Below are 17,558 nucleotides of genomic sequence, written 5' to 3' on the forward strand. Positions count from 1 at the left end.
AGGCTTTGAATAACGTCAGTATGTACAATCCTCACCACTGGTCCTCAGTTCACATTAGACAATGAACCTTCAGAGCAGCACTGCAGATTACTCTTACATGCGTAACATGCCTGTACTTTTTTCCCCTTTGTAGCAGTATTGCAGGCAAGAGTGATGAAGTAATTAATGTTCCTAATAGCTACTCACTGCTTTATGGTAGAAACTTTCAGCAATTTTGAAAATTCTGACCTTGGCAATGCTGATGAATTTTTGTAACTACTTTTTTTTTTCTTGAAGCAACAAAACTAGTGTTCTTGAAAGGAAGAGTGTGTGGTAGTCTGATTCTTCTTTTTGCCTCTTTGGCTAGTTGGTTCATTTAGTTCTTTGTTTTTCTATTTCTTTTTCATTTTGAGAGGAGGATTTTCTTTGTGGAGTTGCATATAGCATCAAAAACAACAAATCTATCTTGAGAGAATTTTTTTTTTTTTTTAAGTTGAATGGCTTTTCACAGTCAACCTGTTGATCAGTGTTCCTTCATATATCTTTTTTTTTATTATTTTTTGAACTGAAATGAGATCTTTTGCAGTAAGCTAAAACAAGGGATGGTTCTGGCTGAAACTTAACCTACAACAGATTTTAAAGAAATAAAGGAATCTTTTCACTGTTTTACTGTGCAGCTATGCACAGGGAGGAAGGAGGACCCAGGCAACTACAGGCCAGTGAGCCTCACCTCTGTACCTGGGAAGATCATGGAACAGATCCTCCTGGAAGCCACATTAAGGCGCATGAGGGACAAGCAGGTGATTAGGCAGCCAGCATGGTTTCACTAAGGGAAGACAGTGCCTGGTAAATCTGGTCGCCTTCTATGATGGAGTGGCGGTATTAGTGGACAAAGGGAAGGCAACTGATAACATTTACGTGGACTTATGTAAGGCCTTTGGCATAGTCCCTGGCACATCCTTATATTTGTGTTGGAGACAGATGGGTTTGAAGGGTGGACTATTTGTAGACAAGGAGTTAGTGGGAAGGTTGCAGCGAGAGTGGTGTGGCTTAGTGTCCTGGTAGAGGCCAGTGCTGAGCAGTGTCCCCCAGGGATCCATCATGGGACCCTTCCCTAATCCTAGTGGGACCCTGATCAGGGCCCTTCCAACCCGATCAACCCGTTACGTGATGGTTTAATATGGAGGTGAATGTTGAATGTTTTTGATGCTGTATTTGTTGTTTTCTGTAACGAAAAGAAGGAAAAATAGCTTTATTGTGTAGAAATAATACTCTGGGGGAATCTGGTCCTATGAGGGACAGAAAAGTACACGAAAACATAGCGTGACTAAAAGGATCTCAAAGAATAGTCCAACAAGTGGGAGTAGAAACAATGAAGTTTGGTTGGGTTTTCTTGGCTGCGAGCACATACTGCTGACTTCAGTTTTTTGTCCACTGGAACCCCAAACTCATTTTCCACAGGGCTGCTCTGTTCACTCATTGCCCAGTCTGTGTTTGTGGTCGGGATTACCCTTACCCAGATGTAGGATCGTGCAGTTGGCCTTTTTGACCTTCACAAGGTTCATGTGGGCCCACCTCCCAAGTCTGTCAGGATCAGTCTTGCCTCTCAGCTCGATGTTGTCAGCAGACTTGATGGGAGTGCACTCAATCTCACTGTCCATGTCACCAGGTGTTAAGCAGTTAAAGGCAAAGGTGTTACGCAGTTTTGGTCTCAATACAGCCCCCTGTGGGATACCACTTGTCACTGTTCTCCACCTGGACATTGGGCCACTGACTGTGACTCTTTGAAGGCAGTCACTTACGTGGTTCCTTCTTCTGAGTGGTCCATCTCTGAAGTCTGCCTCTGATTTTGGACACAGGAAGTGTTGTGTGAGGCAGAACAAAGCTTCTTGGATGAGTCCAGCTAGGTGATGTAAATTGCTTTTCCATTATCCATGATGGTAATGCATCATTTGCATGAGGTCAGATTATTAATTCAGGCAATGTGTAGCTTTAACAATTTATTCATTCTGTAAGCTTAACTTCTATTTCTGGCCTTCTGTGCAAAATTCTCAAGCAAACCTACATTCTGTGGAAGTTCAATTCGTGTCTCTGTATTTAGTCTCATCACTCTGAGGACGATTCCGTCAAGACCACGGCAGTCCTGTCTTCAACCAAGAGAGAATTTCCGCACAAAGTGTGAGGAAGATCAGTTAGAACAGCAGTCCTGAGACAATAACTAATTGCTCAGGATGATTTTGTACAGTATAGCACCAGAGTTACGCTTTTTTCCTCATTTCTACACCACAGTGAGTTATGCTTTTGGTACTTGAACTGGAACATCCTCCTGAAATTATTAATGCTGGCTCTCCCTGGCTTTTAGGAACACCATTTCATTTCACTTTGCCAAAGGAGGGTGATACCATTCAACCACTGACCAGCGTAACACCACCTCTCACTGGCCAACTTAAAATGGGACCTAGAAGACACAGCACACCAATTGGTAAGTTTAATCTGAACAGTTCTTCAGTAAAAACCTGTTCAGAAGCTTTTGTTTCTAGATGCAGAATGATTGGGTAACTCAAATGTATCATAGCAAAAAAGACATTAGTACTCTATGAGGAGGGCTCAGGTGCTGCTTGAGTATTGGGTTGTATGAAGCACATTCTCCTTATATTCGTTACATTTATGTATGCACATCATTAAAGGATACAGGAGACCCCTCTGACCAGAGAGTGGAAAAAATTAAGAAAGATTATTATTATTATTTTTTTTTTTTTTTGCAAGACTTTCTCTGCCAAGGTCACATGAAACAACAGCCTGTAGTTGCTGAATGAAGGGTTGCTTTGGTAACGGTAAATTGTTCTCATCATAAGCTGAGTGGAAACCATGGTGACTACTTGCATAAGTACTTTTTTGTTATTTTCCTGTTTCCAGTGGATGATAATTGTCCAGACAGCACGATAGCAACTAGTGACGTTACAGCAGAGGGCACAATGGGGACCAACAGTGTCACTGTGGAAAGTGCAGTGGTGTCAGCAGACGTGTCAGAAGTGTGTGAAAAAGGAGATTCTTGTGCAGTTCCTGAAGCTGATGTAAAGCTCTCTCTACGAATGAACCTTGTTACCCCCATGAATGATGGGAGCGACGAGTCCCTACCATTCAGCTTGGAAAGTAAGAGCATGAAGCATCAAAATGCACAAGTTATACTAGATCTTAGCCTTAACTCAGAATCTCTCTGTGGTGTTCCCCGATACAGTCTCTGTAATCCTGTTTTTCTTTTGGGACAGCGTCACTGAAATTTGCTTCTGTTTGTACAGTGCTTTAAGCAAGGTTAGAGTGAGAAGAGAGGGCTTTGTTATGAGGAAAGGTATTTCAAGCAGACTGAAAATTGTGATGTATAGTGGCAGTGTCCCTGGACAGGAAATAGATGTAGCTCAAGCCTACAATGGTGAGTTGGATGAGGAGATCTGGAGTCACTTGGTCTGACCTTGTGTGACCCCTCAGCTGAGTATGGGGTGCTTGGAAAGGCAGAGGAGACTGGCACTGAAATTCTCTCTCTCTTCCCTCTTGTTTCAGAGCCCACAGCCAGTGATAGGAAAACTGGATCCTCTGCTGCTGCCAGGTAACCAGGCTTGTTTATGTGCAGAGTTAATTCAGAAATCTGGTTAGATCCCTTTCCTACTCATTACTAGAGACGGGTTAAAAAAATTAAAGTGAGACACAGGAGCTCTTTTAGAGGCAGCCATGTCATTAACTCTTTAGTTCTCCAATCAAGTTTAAATATGTAGGCATGGATACAGGGTGGGTGCCCCACCTGCTGTTTCACTGCAGGTGTTGTGCTTCCTGTTAGCATCAGCATTTTGCCTCATTTTGATTATAGTCAGAACAGAAATTGATGTCTTGTGCAGTCCAGAATGCAAGTCTGCACTATCCAGCTCTTATACTTAAACACATGGTTTCCTCTTTTCTTACTGTCAATTTTCTACAAAGAATCTCAGCTCTGAGGAGTTCTGAAAGAAAATTCTTTTTGGTGTGAGGCTGATAGAAGAAACATAACAAAGTCACTGATGTACTGAGATCACAGTTTAATTTGTTGGCCAAAATGTAAGTTACTCCCTTGATCTTTTCCTCTGTATGTATCTATTTTATCTCTTATGTAAGAAATACAGTTTCAGAGGCTGGTTGCTGTGTACTGTATTTCCACAGTGCCTAGCACTGCTTGAGTGTAACTTTTGGGCTGTATGTTTTGTAAGTACTGATAATAATGAGTTGGAGGACCCTGTCTCTAGTTGTTGAAGTGAATGTAATGGTTTGAAGCAGAGAAACTTTTTGAAGTAAACTCTTTTTGAGGATAAGTTGCCCTTCTAGGTGTAGATTGAACTTTCAGGGTCTGCATTATGACTCTTACTTCTCATATTTTTGCTGTGTTGTGAAGATTGAGTTAAGCAGTAAATGATCTAAAGGTGTTCCCCAACGGCTACTGGAGGTAGTGGTTGGTGAAACTCCTGGTAACGCTGCAGTTTTTGACCCTCCATTTTCTGCAGTCACTAGATTGCTCTTGGCTGTGAGGTTGTTGGCAGGAACGCTTATGCAAGATGTTTCTTGATCTTTGAGTCTGACCATCTCATTTGTTCTGTGACTGTATAAGTCAACAAAGTCAGTGCCAGTTGTTGTCTTGAGGAGCTGTAGTTTCAGCGTATTTTCACACTCTCCAATGTGCTTTTCTTTTTTTTTTTTTTTAAATATGCATTGCCAGCTCCCAGAAAGCATCATCTGTATTTAGTCGTGTCTGTGAAGTTCGGCGAGAGGAGGAGGCTAGAGACCACAGCTTTTCAGCTTCTCCACTTAGGTAACTATTTGCAGTCTTTGCCTGCCAGTCATATTTTGTTTAACTGCACTTGTGTTTTTTTTTTTCCTGCATCAACAAAACTATGTTCAAAGTCATTGTCTTAAGTCTGGGTAACTTAAAATGTTGGGCACAGTGGGCTGAGTACAGTAAGTACTGTATGTCTATATGTCACTTGATAATCAGACTTTTTGACTGAGTGGTGATGTGATTCCAGCTGGCTGATAAACTTTAGTAAATCTGAAGCTTGGGAGGGATGAGAATACTGTTTCCATACCATTTCTTTCTCCCTTCTCCAGGTCTTGTGACCTATTATTGTCTTTGTTAGTGCCTGTCTTTTAAGTCCATATATTTTTGCTGTCTGCAGTCCCTTTTAAAAGGGCTGTACTCCTGCACTGCTGGTAAGGATAAGGCTGCCTGACCTAGTATAGAAATGACCTAGTATAGAAATCTGCTGCTTCACTGTTTTGCATTTCTGTCTTCTGATGAAGGCAATGAGGTTTTGACCTATGGAGAAAGAGTAACCCATATTGCAAGAGTACTGAATGATTACTCTGAATAGTGTAATGACTAGGGTATTCCAGTGCTGCACAGTTTACAGACAATGTGAGACAGTCACTCCTCAAAGCTTGTTAGATATGAAGAAGGCCAGGTGTGCGCTTCTAGTAAAACTCAGGGTAGAAGTGAGAAATAATGACCAATAGCACCACTGACAGGGCAGAGGAATTCTAGTGGAAATACTGGAGTTGGTGTGGATGCCCCTGCCTCTTCTTGGTGGATGCGATTACCGATTTCAAACTAACGGAATGCCGGAGCAAACTGTAGCAACAACATTCGTATGGCTTGACTTCCAGAAGCACTTTGCACAGATGGTGCCCGTTACATGAGGTGTATGTCTTATCAGTGTTTGTAGAAACTCCTGATTTCTTGTAGTGTCAGCTGTTCTTCCAGCAGCCACGTGGGTCAACTGAGAGATGTTGAGGTTATTTGATAATTTGAAAACTCAGTGAGTACCATGCAATCTTTAGAAGCAATTGGATGATTGCACTGCTGTTTTTTCAGTAGTGTTTTCACCTGAGTGACAGTATTGGGCTTCTTGCTTTTTTTTCATCAGTAATTTTGATCTGCATATAACTGGTTTGCAGGGGAAATCCACTCGGCTTTCCTGGCATGGAAAAGAATGCTGAAATACGTGAAAATCCTAGTGATCAGCAGCACAGAGCAGATGACAGTGGTGAACAGCCCCTAATACTTCAGAGGCTGCAGCAGGGCTGCCATCAACAACCTTCTTGTACAGAGCAGAAAGAGTCGGTGGAGGCTGGTATTGTAATAATTCAGATAGAAGAAGGGGCAAGAGTGCAGCAGAAACCAAGTAAGGTGGTTGCAGTTGATGAAAGCCAAGGGATGCAGCCAAGGGATACCAATAATAAAGGAATTCAAACTACAGCAGACTGTCTTTTTACCCCCGCAACTGTTACAACAGCAACGCAAACAGCAGAAGAAACTTATAGGCGAGTGGATGTGGGAACCAGTATGTGTGGGCAAAGACCTGGGCGACAAGATGTAAACATCCAAACTGAGGAGGGTGGACAAAAGCTTGTGAATACCCCTGCAGAAGACACAGACTCTCTACACAGTCAGGTGGGATGAAAGCTGCCTGTATTAAATTTTTACTAGCTTAGCACAGTGAAATATTCCTGCAGTCAGTAAACTCATTAATTTTTTTTTTTTTTTTCAACCAAAGAAAGACAGAAAACTATTTTAAAATGTTAATATCACAAGATTTTTTTTTTTTTTACTCTCAGCTGTAGACAACTGCTAAGGTAGCAGTACTCGCCTGATAAGTTTGGGAAGTAAATGTCTCTGTATTTTCTAGGAAAATATACTAGGCAAATAATTTTTTTTGTGTGTATTTCTGTCCAGATGTTGACAATTAAAAAAACTAAAAATCACCTTTTGTTGGAGGAAAAGTATGAAATTTTTACTGTTTGTGCCAATAAACTTCAGGCAGCTGATTCTGCCACTCCATTTGATGACAGTGGGTAAGCATGTCAAGGAATAGCTCTTCTAGCTAAGTATTTCAACAAGATTAATAACTTCAAAATTAGTATTTTAGAAAGTTTCTTGAAGGCTCAAGGAAGTCACTGCTTTGAAGCTATACTTTGCAGGTTTCTTGAGACTCTAAGGACTAGAAAATTCTTTTCTAAATTCAAATCAAGAATTTTGTGTCCTCTGGTAAATAGGAGATTAGAGGGCCACAAATACACTGCATAATGCTTTTGATTTCTGGATCTAACTGAGAGTATATGGAATGAACATCAGAAGCCATACTGAGCTGTTTCCTCCTTGGACTGTTGTGATTTCCCTTACCCCTCAACAAGTGAAAATGTTTGCTTCTCCCTTGTTCTGGGTTTTCCATGTTGCATCTGATTTTCAACAAGGTGGTGAAAAGCTTCCTACTACAGTGTTTGTGTGTGGTGTGGAGAAAAAATTGTACTGCAGAGATTGGCTGTGTGCAGAAATTGATTTTTGTGGTTGTCTGTTTTGATTTTAGTTTTTTCTCTTTATTACAGGGAGAGGATGAATTTAACCTTCATCCTCCCAGAGGTCAGGTTCAGCGTCGCCATGTGCGAACTATTCGAGAGGTGCGCACTGTGGTTACCCGTGTTATAACAGATGTTTACTACATAAATGGTGCAGAGGTGGAACGGAAGGTAGTTGAGGTAAGTTCCCATTTCCAGGGTTAAATTAAATAACATTGTTGGCTGAAGAATGAAGTAATGAAAATTAAAACATCATGGCTGCAGAAAGCATTAGTGAGTGAGCAATCCAGTGTGCTGTGGTGACAAACTGGTCCCCATGAGGGAATGTGTAGACCATCCTATGCGCATGGAAAGCTGTGTGGTTTTATGTGGCATTGGTGCGTTTTGTGCCTGTTCCTGTGTTCTCATGGCACACTTTTTGTTTTAATTACCCAGGAATGGAACAGAAGACTTCACTGAGCTTCTAGCTATTTCAGAATTCTTTCCATTTTGTCAGAATGGGCAGAAATTCTGATTGCAAAAAATCACATCTACCTGTAAAATTGAACTATTTCAGGCTGTTCAGTGTGTTACTTCTTACCCATGGTCCACAGGCTTCTGAGTCCTGTGGATCAGATTCTAGAAAACACAAAAAAATAAGTCAATGTTTACTGTGGTTTTGTTGCTGTATGTGCCATTCATTCATGAAAAGATCAAAAAAGGGAAATTCAAAGAATAGTCAACAGAAGCTGATTTGATATACATGGTAATCTTATTGGCCTGCTAGCAATAAAACTTTACTGCTATTCAGGTATACAGGTAAAAATCGTAAGTGTCTTGTGCTGCATTGCTACAATGAGTAATGGCATAAAGAGAAAAAATTGTGTCAGTTAGTTGTGCCTTCATACTTGTCACTACATGTGAAATTATTGTAATATTAAAATACAGAGTTAAATTTCCTTAAATGTTTGCACAGGCTGTGTGAACACAGCTGTATAACTGCTTTCAATTCATCTGTTAGCATTTGGTATCAGTATTTTGTTGACACACATCGTGGAACTTGAATAGCTCCAAATGACTAGCTATCAGGAAATTTATCTTGGCTTGTTAGTAACCAATCACTGTTACTATCTCAAATAGTTGTTATGCTCTCCCACTCTGAAAGGGTGGAAATTACTCAAAGCCTTACTAATTTTTGGCTTTGAATTTGTAGTCATCCAACCTCTATTCTGGTGACTTTTTATCTTTCTTTTTCATGTGATGTCTTTGTATAGGAGCAGCTATATGGTCAGAACTGCTGTGCGCCATAGATCAGTCCAGACTCAATCTGCATGGCTGTTTTCAGTCTCATGAACATGTTCTTAACTTGTCTGTGCTCTTGCCTGCTGATCGCAGAGCTTCCATCTAGCAAGTTCATCAGTGACTTTTTTTTTTTTTTTCCTCATAAGGAAACTGAGGAGCCTGTAGTGGAGTGCCAGGAGTGTGAGACTGACACATCCTCCTCTAGAACTACAGTTGGCTCATCACTGACTTCAGGGGACCTTGGTGATGTCAGCTCCTTTTCTTCTAAGGCCTCAAGCCTCCACCGCACATCCAGTGGAGCAAGCAGCAGTCTCTCTGCCACACACAGCAGCAGTTCAGCACGAGGCACTGGAGCTGTCAAAGGGAAAGTGTGTGGTACAGAAAGTGGAGAGTTTGCTTTACCCATTGGCAGAGGTGTCTTAGGGAAACTAAGGTATGTGTAGAGCCTCGAGAATGGGAGATAAGATATTTTACAGAAGTGAACAGCTGGCTTGGGTGGAATTTGAAGCAGGGTGGACTCTAAACCAGGGATTTTTATGTTGATGAACAGAAACAATGAAACAGTCTTTACTTTTTTTTTTTTTTTTTTTTTGAAAAAGTAGTGGTTGTTTCCTCATGATGCTTTGCTTTGCTTAAGCTCTTCAGGAGTTTAGAAGATGAGCAAAATCTTTAAGAGTTTTTAAGGGATATGGGAGAGTATAGTGAAGTCACATCTCTTTTTGTAATGGTTTACTGAACTCTTGATTTCTCTAGCCCTAGGAAAGGAGTTGGTCAACCAGTATCTCCTCTCAGAGTTAGTCAGGCAGGAGCAGCACTTCTGTGTGAGGAAGAGGAGGACTCTATGGTTGGTCCTCGCCAGGGTGGCAAAGCACCTGTGACACCTCGTGGGCGAGGAAGAAGAGGCCGCCCACCGTCCCGAACAACTGGAACAAGGTACTGTGGGAAAAGGAGCCTGTAATCTTAATCTATTGTTGAAGAAGAGAACAGGGAACTACTGTCAGAATGTGGTGGAAAATGAACTAAGTGTTTCAGGAGGTAATTTTTAGTGATAGTGTGTAGCAGCAGCAGGCATGTAGCACAAATATTTTTTTGGTAAATTTTTTGTTCCTTCTGGGACTGTTTTTGTGTTTTCTTCAGAGATTTGGCTGGGATTCCTGTTTTGGAGGATCTCTCAACTACAGGATCACCTGAGGAGAAATCATTTGTTCGTACAATTCGCCTACCAGATGGAGGGGAGAAGTCTGACACATCTGGCTTCTGTGCCTTACGTCGAAGTGACTCTCCAGAAATCCCATTACAGGTGGTGGCTGGTCCTTCAGACTGTGCAGACTCATCTGCTGGGAGCAGCTTTGTGGGCCTCAGGGTTGTAGCAAAGTGGTCTTCAAATGGGTACTTCTATTCTGGGATGATTACTCAAGATGTTGGAGCGGGGAAGTACAAACTTCTCTTTGATGATGGATATGAGTGCGATGTACTAGGAAAAGATATTTTGCTCTGTGACCCTATCCCATTGGAGACTGAAGTAACTGCGCTCTCAGAGGATGAGTACTTCAGTGCAGGTAAGGGTAGTCCTTGAGCTCAGTCCTTGAGTTCTCAAGCTGCCTAATCCAGTGAGAAATGAGTGCTCCTCAACCTGAGTGTCTTAGATTAACAATGTAATTTGCTGCCTTGTCAGGTGTAGTGAAGGGGCACCGGAAGGAGTCTGGAGAGCTATATTATTGCATTGAAAAGGAAGGCCAGAGGAAGTGGTACAAGCGAATGGCTGTGATCCTGTCTCTGGAACAAGGAAATAAGCTCCGAGAGCAGTTTGGACTAGGTCCTTATGAACCTGTCACCCCCCTGACTAAGGCAGCTGACATCAGTCTTGGTAAGGTGTGATGCTTTTAGGTTCTTTGAACTACAAGCCTGTCAGCCTGACCTCAGTGCCAGGGAAGGTTATGGAACAGATAATCTTGAGTGCAATCACATGGCAGTTACAGAACAGCCAGGGGATCAGGCCTGACAACCACGGGTGAGTTCATGGAAGGCAGGTACTCCCTGACCAGCCTCATCAGCACCTTCTATGACTGGGTGAACCATTTGGTGTCGATGTAGTCTACCTAGACTTTAGCAAGGCCTTTGACACTGTCTGCTGATTAAGGCTGCCTGAGTAGTTGGGATTAGAGGAATGGGAAGCAGCACTGCACTGTGGTGGGAAGTAGTGCCATGCTCTGGTTGGGCTGAAAAGTGAGCAGCAGTGTTGTTCAGATTAGTAGAACTGTAAAGGGTGGGAGCAGCACTGCACAGTTGGGCTGTAAAGTGCAGGAAGCAGTGGTACGTCCTGGTTGGTTTGGCTGGGAGAAGTGGGAAGCAGTGCTGAGCTCTCATTGACTGAATAGGGTGGAAGGCAGCACTGTGCTCTGGGCTAAAAAGTGAAACAGTGCTGTGCATGGATTGGTTGGACTGAAGAGAATGGGAAGCAGTGCTATGCTATGACTGGTTGGGATGAGAAGAGCAGGAAGCAACATCTTGTGATTGGTTGGGCTTAAAAGGGTGAGAAGCAGTGCTGAGATGAGCAAAAAAAGTGACACTGTGCTCCAATTAGATGGACCAGAAAGGGTGGGAATCAGCACTATGCTTGCTTTCTGCTGAAAAGAGCAGGAATAGGCATTGCACATGGGTTGGTTGGGCTGAAAAAGGGTGGGAAGCAGTGCTGTACTGTGGTAGGTTGGGATGAGAAAAGCAAGAAGCACCGTGCTCTGATCACTTGAGCTGGAAAGAGTGGTAGGAGGTGCTGTGTTCTGATTGGGCTGTAAAGGGGGGGATGCAGCACAGTGATCTAGTAGGTTGGGATCAGAGGAGCATGAAGTGGCAGCATGCTCTGACTAGGTTGAAAAGGGTGGGTATGATTGGGCTAAAAAGTGTAGGATGCACCTCTTCTCCAGGCTGTAAAGGACAGGAACAAGTGCTATGCTTCCTGCCTGGGAAGATCCAGGAACAGATCATCCTGGATTACATGCTTGATCAGATGAGGAATGAGCGTGTGATCTGAGACAGCCATGACAGCTTCACCAGGGGAGAGTCATGCTTGACCAATCTGGTGGCTTTCTGTGTTGAAGTGACGGTACTGGTGGACAAGGGAAGGTGACTGATGTCATTTACCTGGACTTGAGCAAGGCCTTTGACAAGGCCACCACATCCTTATCTGCAAATTGGAGCGATGTGGATTTGATGGATGGACCACTCAATGAATAAGAAACTGGTTGAAAGGCCGCAGACAGAGGGTGGTCATCATTGGCTCTGTGTCCAGGTGGAGGCCAGTGATGAGTGACATCCCCCAGGGCTCTGTCTTAGGACCGGTGCTCTTTAACATCTTTATCAATGACATCAATGATGGAATCGAGTGCAACCTCGGCAAGTTTGCTGATGGCACCAAGCTGAGTGGTGCATTTGACATGGTAGAAGGAAGGGATGCCATTCAGAGGAGGAACCTTGACAGGCTGGAAGGGTGGGCCTGGGTGAGCCTGGTGAGGTCCAGCATGGCAAAGTGCAGAGTTTTGCACTTGGGCATACAGACTGGAAGGAGCAGTCCTTGAGAGCAGCCTTGCAGAGAAGGACCTGGGGATCTTGATAGATGAAAATCTGAACATGAGCCAGCAGTGTGCTCTTGCGGCTTGGAAGGCAAACGGTATCCTGGGCTCCATCAAAAGAGGTGTGGCCAGCAGGGACAGGGAGGTGATTGTCCCCCTATACTCTGCTCTTGTGAGGCCCCATCTGGAGTGCTGCGTCCAGATCTAGAGCCCCAATTTGAGAAAGACAGCTGATGCAGAGGGTCTGGAGGAGAGCCACAAAGATGATCAGGGGTCTGGAGCACCTCCCTTATGAAGACAAGCTGAGGGAGCTGGGCTTGTTCAGCCTGGAGAAGAGATGGTTGCGGGGTGACCTCATTGCAGCCTTTCAATACCTAAAGGGAGCCTACAGACAGGATGGGAATCAACTTTTTGGAAAGGTTGATAACTGCAGAACAAGGGGAAATGGTTTGAAGTTGAGGGAGAGGAGATTTGGGTTGGATGTCAGGGGGAAAATCTTTACAGAGAGAGTGGTGAAGTGCTGGAACAGGCTGCCCAGAGAGGCTGTGGATGCCTCGTCCATCCCTGGAGGTGTTCAAGGCCAGCTTGGATGGGACCCTGGGCAGCCTGGTCTGGTATTGAATGTGGAGGTTGGTGGCCCTGCATGTGGCAGGGGGGTTGGAGATCTGTGATCCTTGAGGTCCCTTCCAACCCTGGCCGTTCTGTGATGATTAGTATGAGAAGAACAAGAAGTGGCACTGCACTCTGGTTGGACTGAAAAGGGCAGGGTGCAGTGCTGTGCACTGATAGGTTGGGCTGGAAAGGGCAGGAGGCAACAGTGCACTCTGGCTCAATTGAAAAGGGAGGAAAGTAGGACCATGCTGTGGTTGGGCTGAAAAGAGTGGAAAGTGGTGCTGTGCTCTGGCTGGGCTGAGAACGGAGGAGGAGGGAGGGAGTGCCATGTTGTGGTTGGGATGTGACGAGCAGGAAACAGTGTTGTGCTATGGTTGGTTGAGCTGAAAACTCAGGTAGTGGTGCCATACTATGGTTGGTTGGGCTGTAAGAGCAAGAAGAAGCACTGCACTCTGGGGTGAGAAGAGCAGGAAGCAGCACCACTCTCACTGGTTGGGCTGAAAAGGGTGGGAAGCAGTAGTGCTGGTCTCTAGTGGAAATGAGGATGGAATGCAGCGCCATGCTGTGATCAGGCTGGAAAGAGTGGGAAGCAACACATTGCTCTCATTGGCTGAACTGTAAAGGGCAAGAAGCATTACTGCCCTCTGATGGGTAGGGCTGAAAAAGGCAGGAACAGTGCATGCAGAATCCCAAAGAGGAGGAAGCCATGCTGCTTGTTGCTTGGTTCTTCTGAAAATAGCTGAAAGATGCATGGAGCTCTGGTTGGCTGGACTGAACAGATTGGGAAGGGAGAGTTCAGCCATCTTTGGATGAACACAGGTCATGGAATTAGGTGGCAGTAGGTGACTAGTTGAACTTTCACATTCTATTACAGATAATCTCGTGGAGGGGAAGCGGAAGCGACGCAGCAACCTTGTCTCTCCCAGCTCCTCCAGTAGTAGCACAACTCCCACTCGTAAAGGGATGGAAAGTCCACGTGTGCCACCAGGTGTACTTTCTGGCAAGAGGAAACTTGTTGCTTCTGAGGAAGAGAGATCCCCAGCTAAACGTGGCCGTAAGTCAGCAACAGTAAAGCCTGGTGAGAATCTCTTTTTGTAACTTACTGCATAATAAGTCCTAAAACGCCTTCACACTTAACACTGTGAAGGGTCCCTTTCTTTGGCAGCCTATCAGTAACCTGAAATATTGTCCCATTAGTCACTCCCTAGTTTTGATTTGAAGACTTTTTGCAACTATAAGGGTAAAAGATACCAATCTATCCTAGCCTAATCCTAACCAAGACCTGTTTCTAGTAAAGTAACTCAAGTTGAATGTATCCTAAATCCTTCTGCAGGTCTTTGTGCTGAACCTGACTTGAGACTTGTGGTGCTTCCATCTCTCCACAGGGGCTGTGAAAACAGGAGAGTTTGTGAGTACCTGTGAAGGCATAGATCCCCCACTACTGGAGGACCATCCTGGACCACTGCCGCACAATAAGACTCTCTTTTTGGGCTATGCCTTTCTTCTCACCATGGCAACACCCAGTGACAAACTGGCCAATTGCCTGAAGCCTTCAGATGGTCCTGCAGGGAGTAGTGAGGAGGAAGAAGGTGAGGTGAACCTTACCCATTGTATTTTCAAGTGGAATGCTGTGGCTGTAGGAAAAGGGCTGGATGCAGTCTGGTCGGGCATTTGTGAGTGCTTGTTTTATTCTTTTGCTCTTTAATGCTTTGCAGAAAGGAGCTAAGACTCAGTCTGTTTTAGAGAATTTACAGTCTGAAATATATGATGTTGTATCAGTTTATGATCAGATTATAAGGCTGCACAAACTAAGAAAGGTGAGACCAGCAGTTTGAGAAAAATGTAATATGAGAAGCAAGATTTTGAGAGATAAGCGATGGGAAAGTGGGGACTTGAAAGTATGAATGGGTTGCTGCAGTTTGCCTTTGAAGTAGGTGTGTTCTACACAGTGAACTTCAGCATGCAGAAAGCCATGAGGTGCTTACTTGGCTAGTTAGGCTAATAGTTGTTTCCTTTTTTTTTTTTTTTTTTTTTTTTGTGGATGTGAGTGGATTATAGCCAAAATCTTAACTTTCTATTTCTGTTTTAGAATTCTTAGAGATGACTCCGTATAACAAACATTATATAGCACAGCAGCTGCGAGCAGGAGCTGGCTATATCCTGGAAGACTTTAACGAAACACAGGTAAAGGCTTGCTTACTAATTTATAGAACAGTAGTCCAAGTAGTTGTGATTAGGAGTTTCTGTAGATTGTCTACTCCAGCACCTTGCTGTAAGCAGGACCAGCTTGAGCAAGTTGCTTAGGATCTTGTCCAGGCGAATATCTGAGGCTGAAGATTGCACAGCCTCTTTGAGCAGAGGTGTTTTATTGCTTTAATTAAAAAAAGTGTGTGTGTGTGTATATTTTTTTTTAAATAGAGTTTTCTGTATTTAAATTTGTGTCTTGTCTTAAGTGGATATCATCAAATATTATTTGTCTGTATCTTGTGTGCTTTCCAGTCATTAATATGCATTGGTGAGACAACTTAATCTCTTCATGTGTCTAAACAAGTCCAGCTTTTTCAATCTCTTGTATGTCATATGCACCAATTCCTAGATCATCTTAGAAGCAGGTCCAGCCAAGAGAGCTACTTCGATGTCTCTATCTTTCTCGTGCTGTACAACCTAATTTTACAGATCTGGTTTTGCTAGTGTTGCATAGGGCAGCAGGATAACATTCCTTAACTTATGATGTGGAACTGGGGCTGACTTGTGACAGGAACTGGGGATGTTCAATCTGGGGAAAAGGAGGCTGAGGGGTGACCTTATTGCTCTCTTCCAGTATCTGAACGGTGCTTACAGCAAGAGTGGGGTTGATCTCAGTGGTGACAGGATGAGGGGAAATGGCCGCAAGTTGCACCAGGGTATGTTTAGGTTGGACACTAGGAAACACTTCTTTACAGAAAGGGTTGTTAAGCACAAGGATAGGCTGCCCAGGGAGCTGGTTGAGCCACCATCCCTGAATATGTTTAAAAACCGTTTGGATGTGGCGTCAGGGATGTGATTTGGCAGAGGGTTGTTAGAGTTAAGGTAGTATGAGTTAGGTTGTGGTTGGACTTGATGATCTTCAAGGTCTTTTCCAACCTGAGTGATTCTGTGATTCTATGTTTTTCCTAATGCAGTCAGTGGTGCTGGTTGGCTTGCTGCAGAGACACTTTGCTTGCTCATGTTTGTCTTCCACCTGGAGCTCCATGTTTTTCTCTCCAAAGCTACTTTTCACTTGATCAGTCCCCAGACTGTACTTGTGTTGGAGTTGTTCCTACCGGGGTGAGGTACTTAAGATTTGCCTTTGTTAAACTTCATGAGACTCTTGTCAGCATGTTTTTTCAGCGTTGAGGCTTCTCTTGAGAAGCAGCACCATCCACAGTGGTTTTCAGCATCACAATGAGAAACTGAGTTATTTTAGTCAAGATGTATGTTAGGCATTTTCTCTTTTCTGTAAATACAGTTGTTTTTTTTCTGTGTCAGTGCTCGGCTGTGTAATGGTAAGCCGAGGTGGTGGTTGAGATGTAGAGGAAGGAGCTCCTATAGAGTTCTTTCCTCTTCTTTCATTTCCTTTTTCCCTTTTTGGCACTTCCTGATGAGTAGCAGGTAAATTAAACACAGTTCTTATAGGAGGGAATAATTAAACTTTTGTGATTTAGTGGTGATAATTCTTAGGCATTACCTGGGGTATCTTGACAGCTAAAGATAGTTTCTGTCTCCATGAGAAATGCTGCCTAGTTTAAGTAGGAATCAAGTAAAATGGGATGAGTAGGATAGCTCCTGTTGAAACATATAATGGGGTGATGACAGTTGAAACTGAAAAGCAACAGATTTACAATTAATGACTCATGATGAAAAACAGCTGTCAGTCTGACCAGGCATCAAGAAGCAGCTGAAATACACCCTCTCATCTGAGGAACGATGTGGAGTGGTTAGTCAGTATATATTGAGGAAACTTCAGATTGCAGAACAGACAAATGGAATTCATAGACTTATGGAATGGTTTGGGTAGGAAAGGACCTTTAAGATCACCTAGTTCCAGCACCTTCCTCTAGACTAGGTTGCTCACAGCCCCATCCAGCCTGGCTTTGAGTGCTTCCAGGGAGGAGACACCCACAACCTCACTGCACTGGGCAACCAATTCCAGTGTCTCACCACTCTCACAGTAAATGATTTCTTGTTGATACCTAGCCTAAGACTACAGTCTTCCAGTTTAAAGCCCTTTCCCCTCATCCTGTTGTTATGTGACCTTACAAAAATTCCCTCCCCAGCTTTCCTCTAGGCCCCTTTCAGGTGCTGGAAGGCTGCTATAACGTCCCCCAGAGCCTTCTCTTCTCCAGGCTGAGGAGCCCCAGCTCTCTCCTCCCCTCCTTGTAGGGAGGTGCTCCAGTCCTCTAATTAATCTTAGTGGATCTGCTGTGGCAACTCCATGTCCTTCTTATGTTGGGGGCCCAGAACTGGATGCAGTGCTCCAGGTGGGGTAGCAGAAGAGCAGAGTAGAGGGGCAGAACCGCCTTCCTCGACATGCTGGTCACACTTCTCTTGATGCAACCCAGGACATGGTTGGCCACCTAGGCCACAAGCGCACATTGCTGGTTCATGTTGAACCTTTCATCGATCAGTACTCCCAAATCCTTTTCCTCAGGGCTGCTTTTTAACTGTTCTTCACCCAGGCTTTATTGCTGCTTGAGATTGTTCCCAACCAGGTGCAGGATCTTGCAC

The 17,558-nt window shown here is 43.9% G+C and overlaps 1 protein-coding gene across 4 annotated transcripts in view; it reads left to right on the top strand.

Annotated features, from left to right (window-relative positions):
- Positions 1-17,558, top strand: part of TP53BP1 (tumor protein p53 binding protein 1) — a 31,674-nt gene that overhangs the window by 9,943 nt on the left and 4,173 nt on the right. For 2 of the 4 annotated variants that reach the window (XM_042887993.1, XM_042887994.1), the window contains 13 exons: positions 2,342-2,461; positions 2,896-3,132; positions 3,538-3,583; positions 4,718-4,810; positions 5,953-6,451; positions 7,381-7,530; positions 8,778-9,064; positions 9,385-9,564; positions 9,769-10,190; positions 10,307-10,498; positions 13,687-13,890; positions 14,198-14,401; positions 14,902-14,996. In XM_042887993.1, coding sequence (XP_042743927.1) covers positions 2,342-2,461; positions 2,896-3,132; positions 3,538-3,583; positions 4,718-4,810; positions 5,953-6,451; positions 7,381-7,530; positions 8,778-9,064; positions 9,385-9,564; positions 9,769-10,190; positions 10,307-10,498; positions 13,687-13,890; positions 14,198-14,401; positions 14,902-14,996 — 2,729 coding nt within the window. Of the gene's footprint in view, positions 1-2,341; positions 2,462-2,895; positions 3,133-3,537; positions 3,584-4,717; positions 4,811-5,952; positions 6,452-7,380; positions 7,531-8,777; positions 9,065-9,384; positions 9,565-9,768; positions 10,191-10,306; positions 10,504-13,686; positions 13,891-14,197; positions 14,402-14,901; positions 14,997-17,558 lie in introns of those variants that run through there. The other 2 variants (XM_042887992.1, XM_042887995.1) reach the window with 2 other exon arrangements.

The sequence above is a fragment of the Lagopus leucura genome, unplaced genomic scaffold, assembly GCF_019238085.1.
Source record: "Lagopus leucura isolate 7727_CA_CO unplaced genomic scaffold, USGS_WTPT01 Super-Scaffold_100128, whole genome shotgun sequence".
In the NCBI taxonomy this organism is placed as follows: domain Eukaryota; kingdom Metazoa; phylum Chordata; class Aves; order Galliformes; family Phasianidae; genus Lagopus; species Lagopus leucura.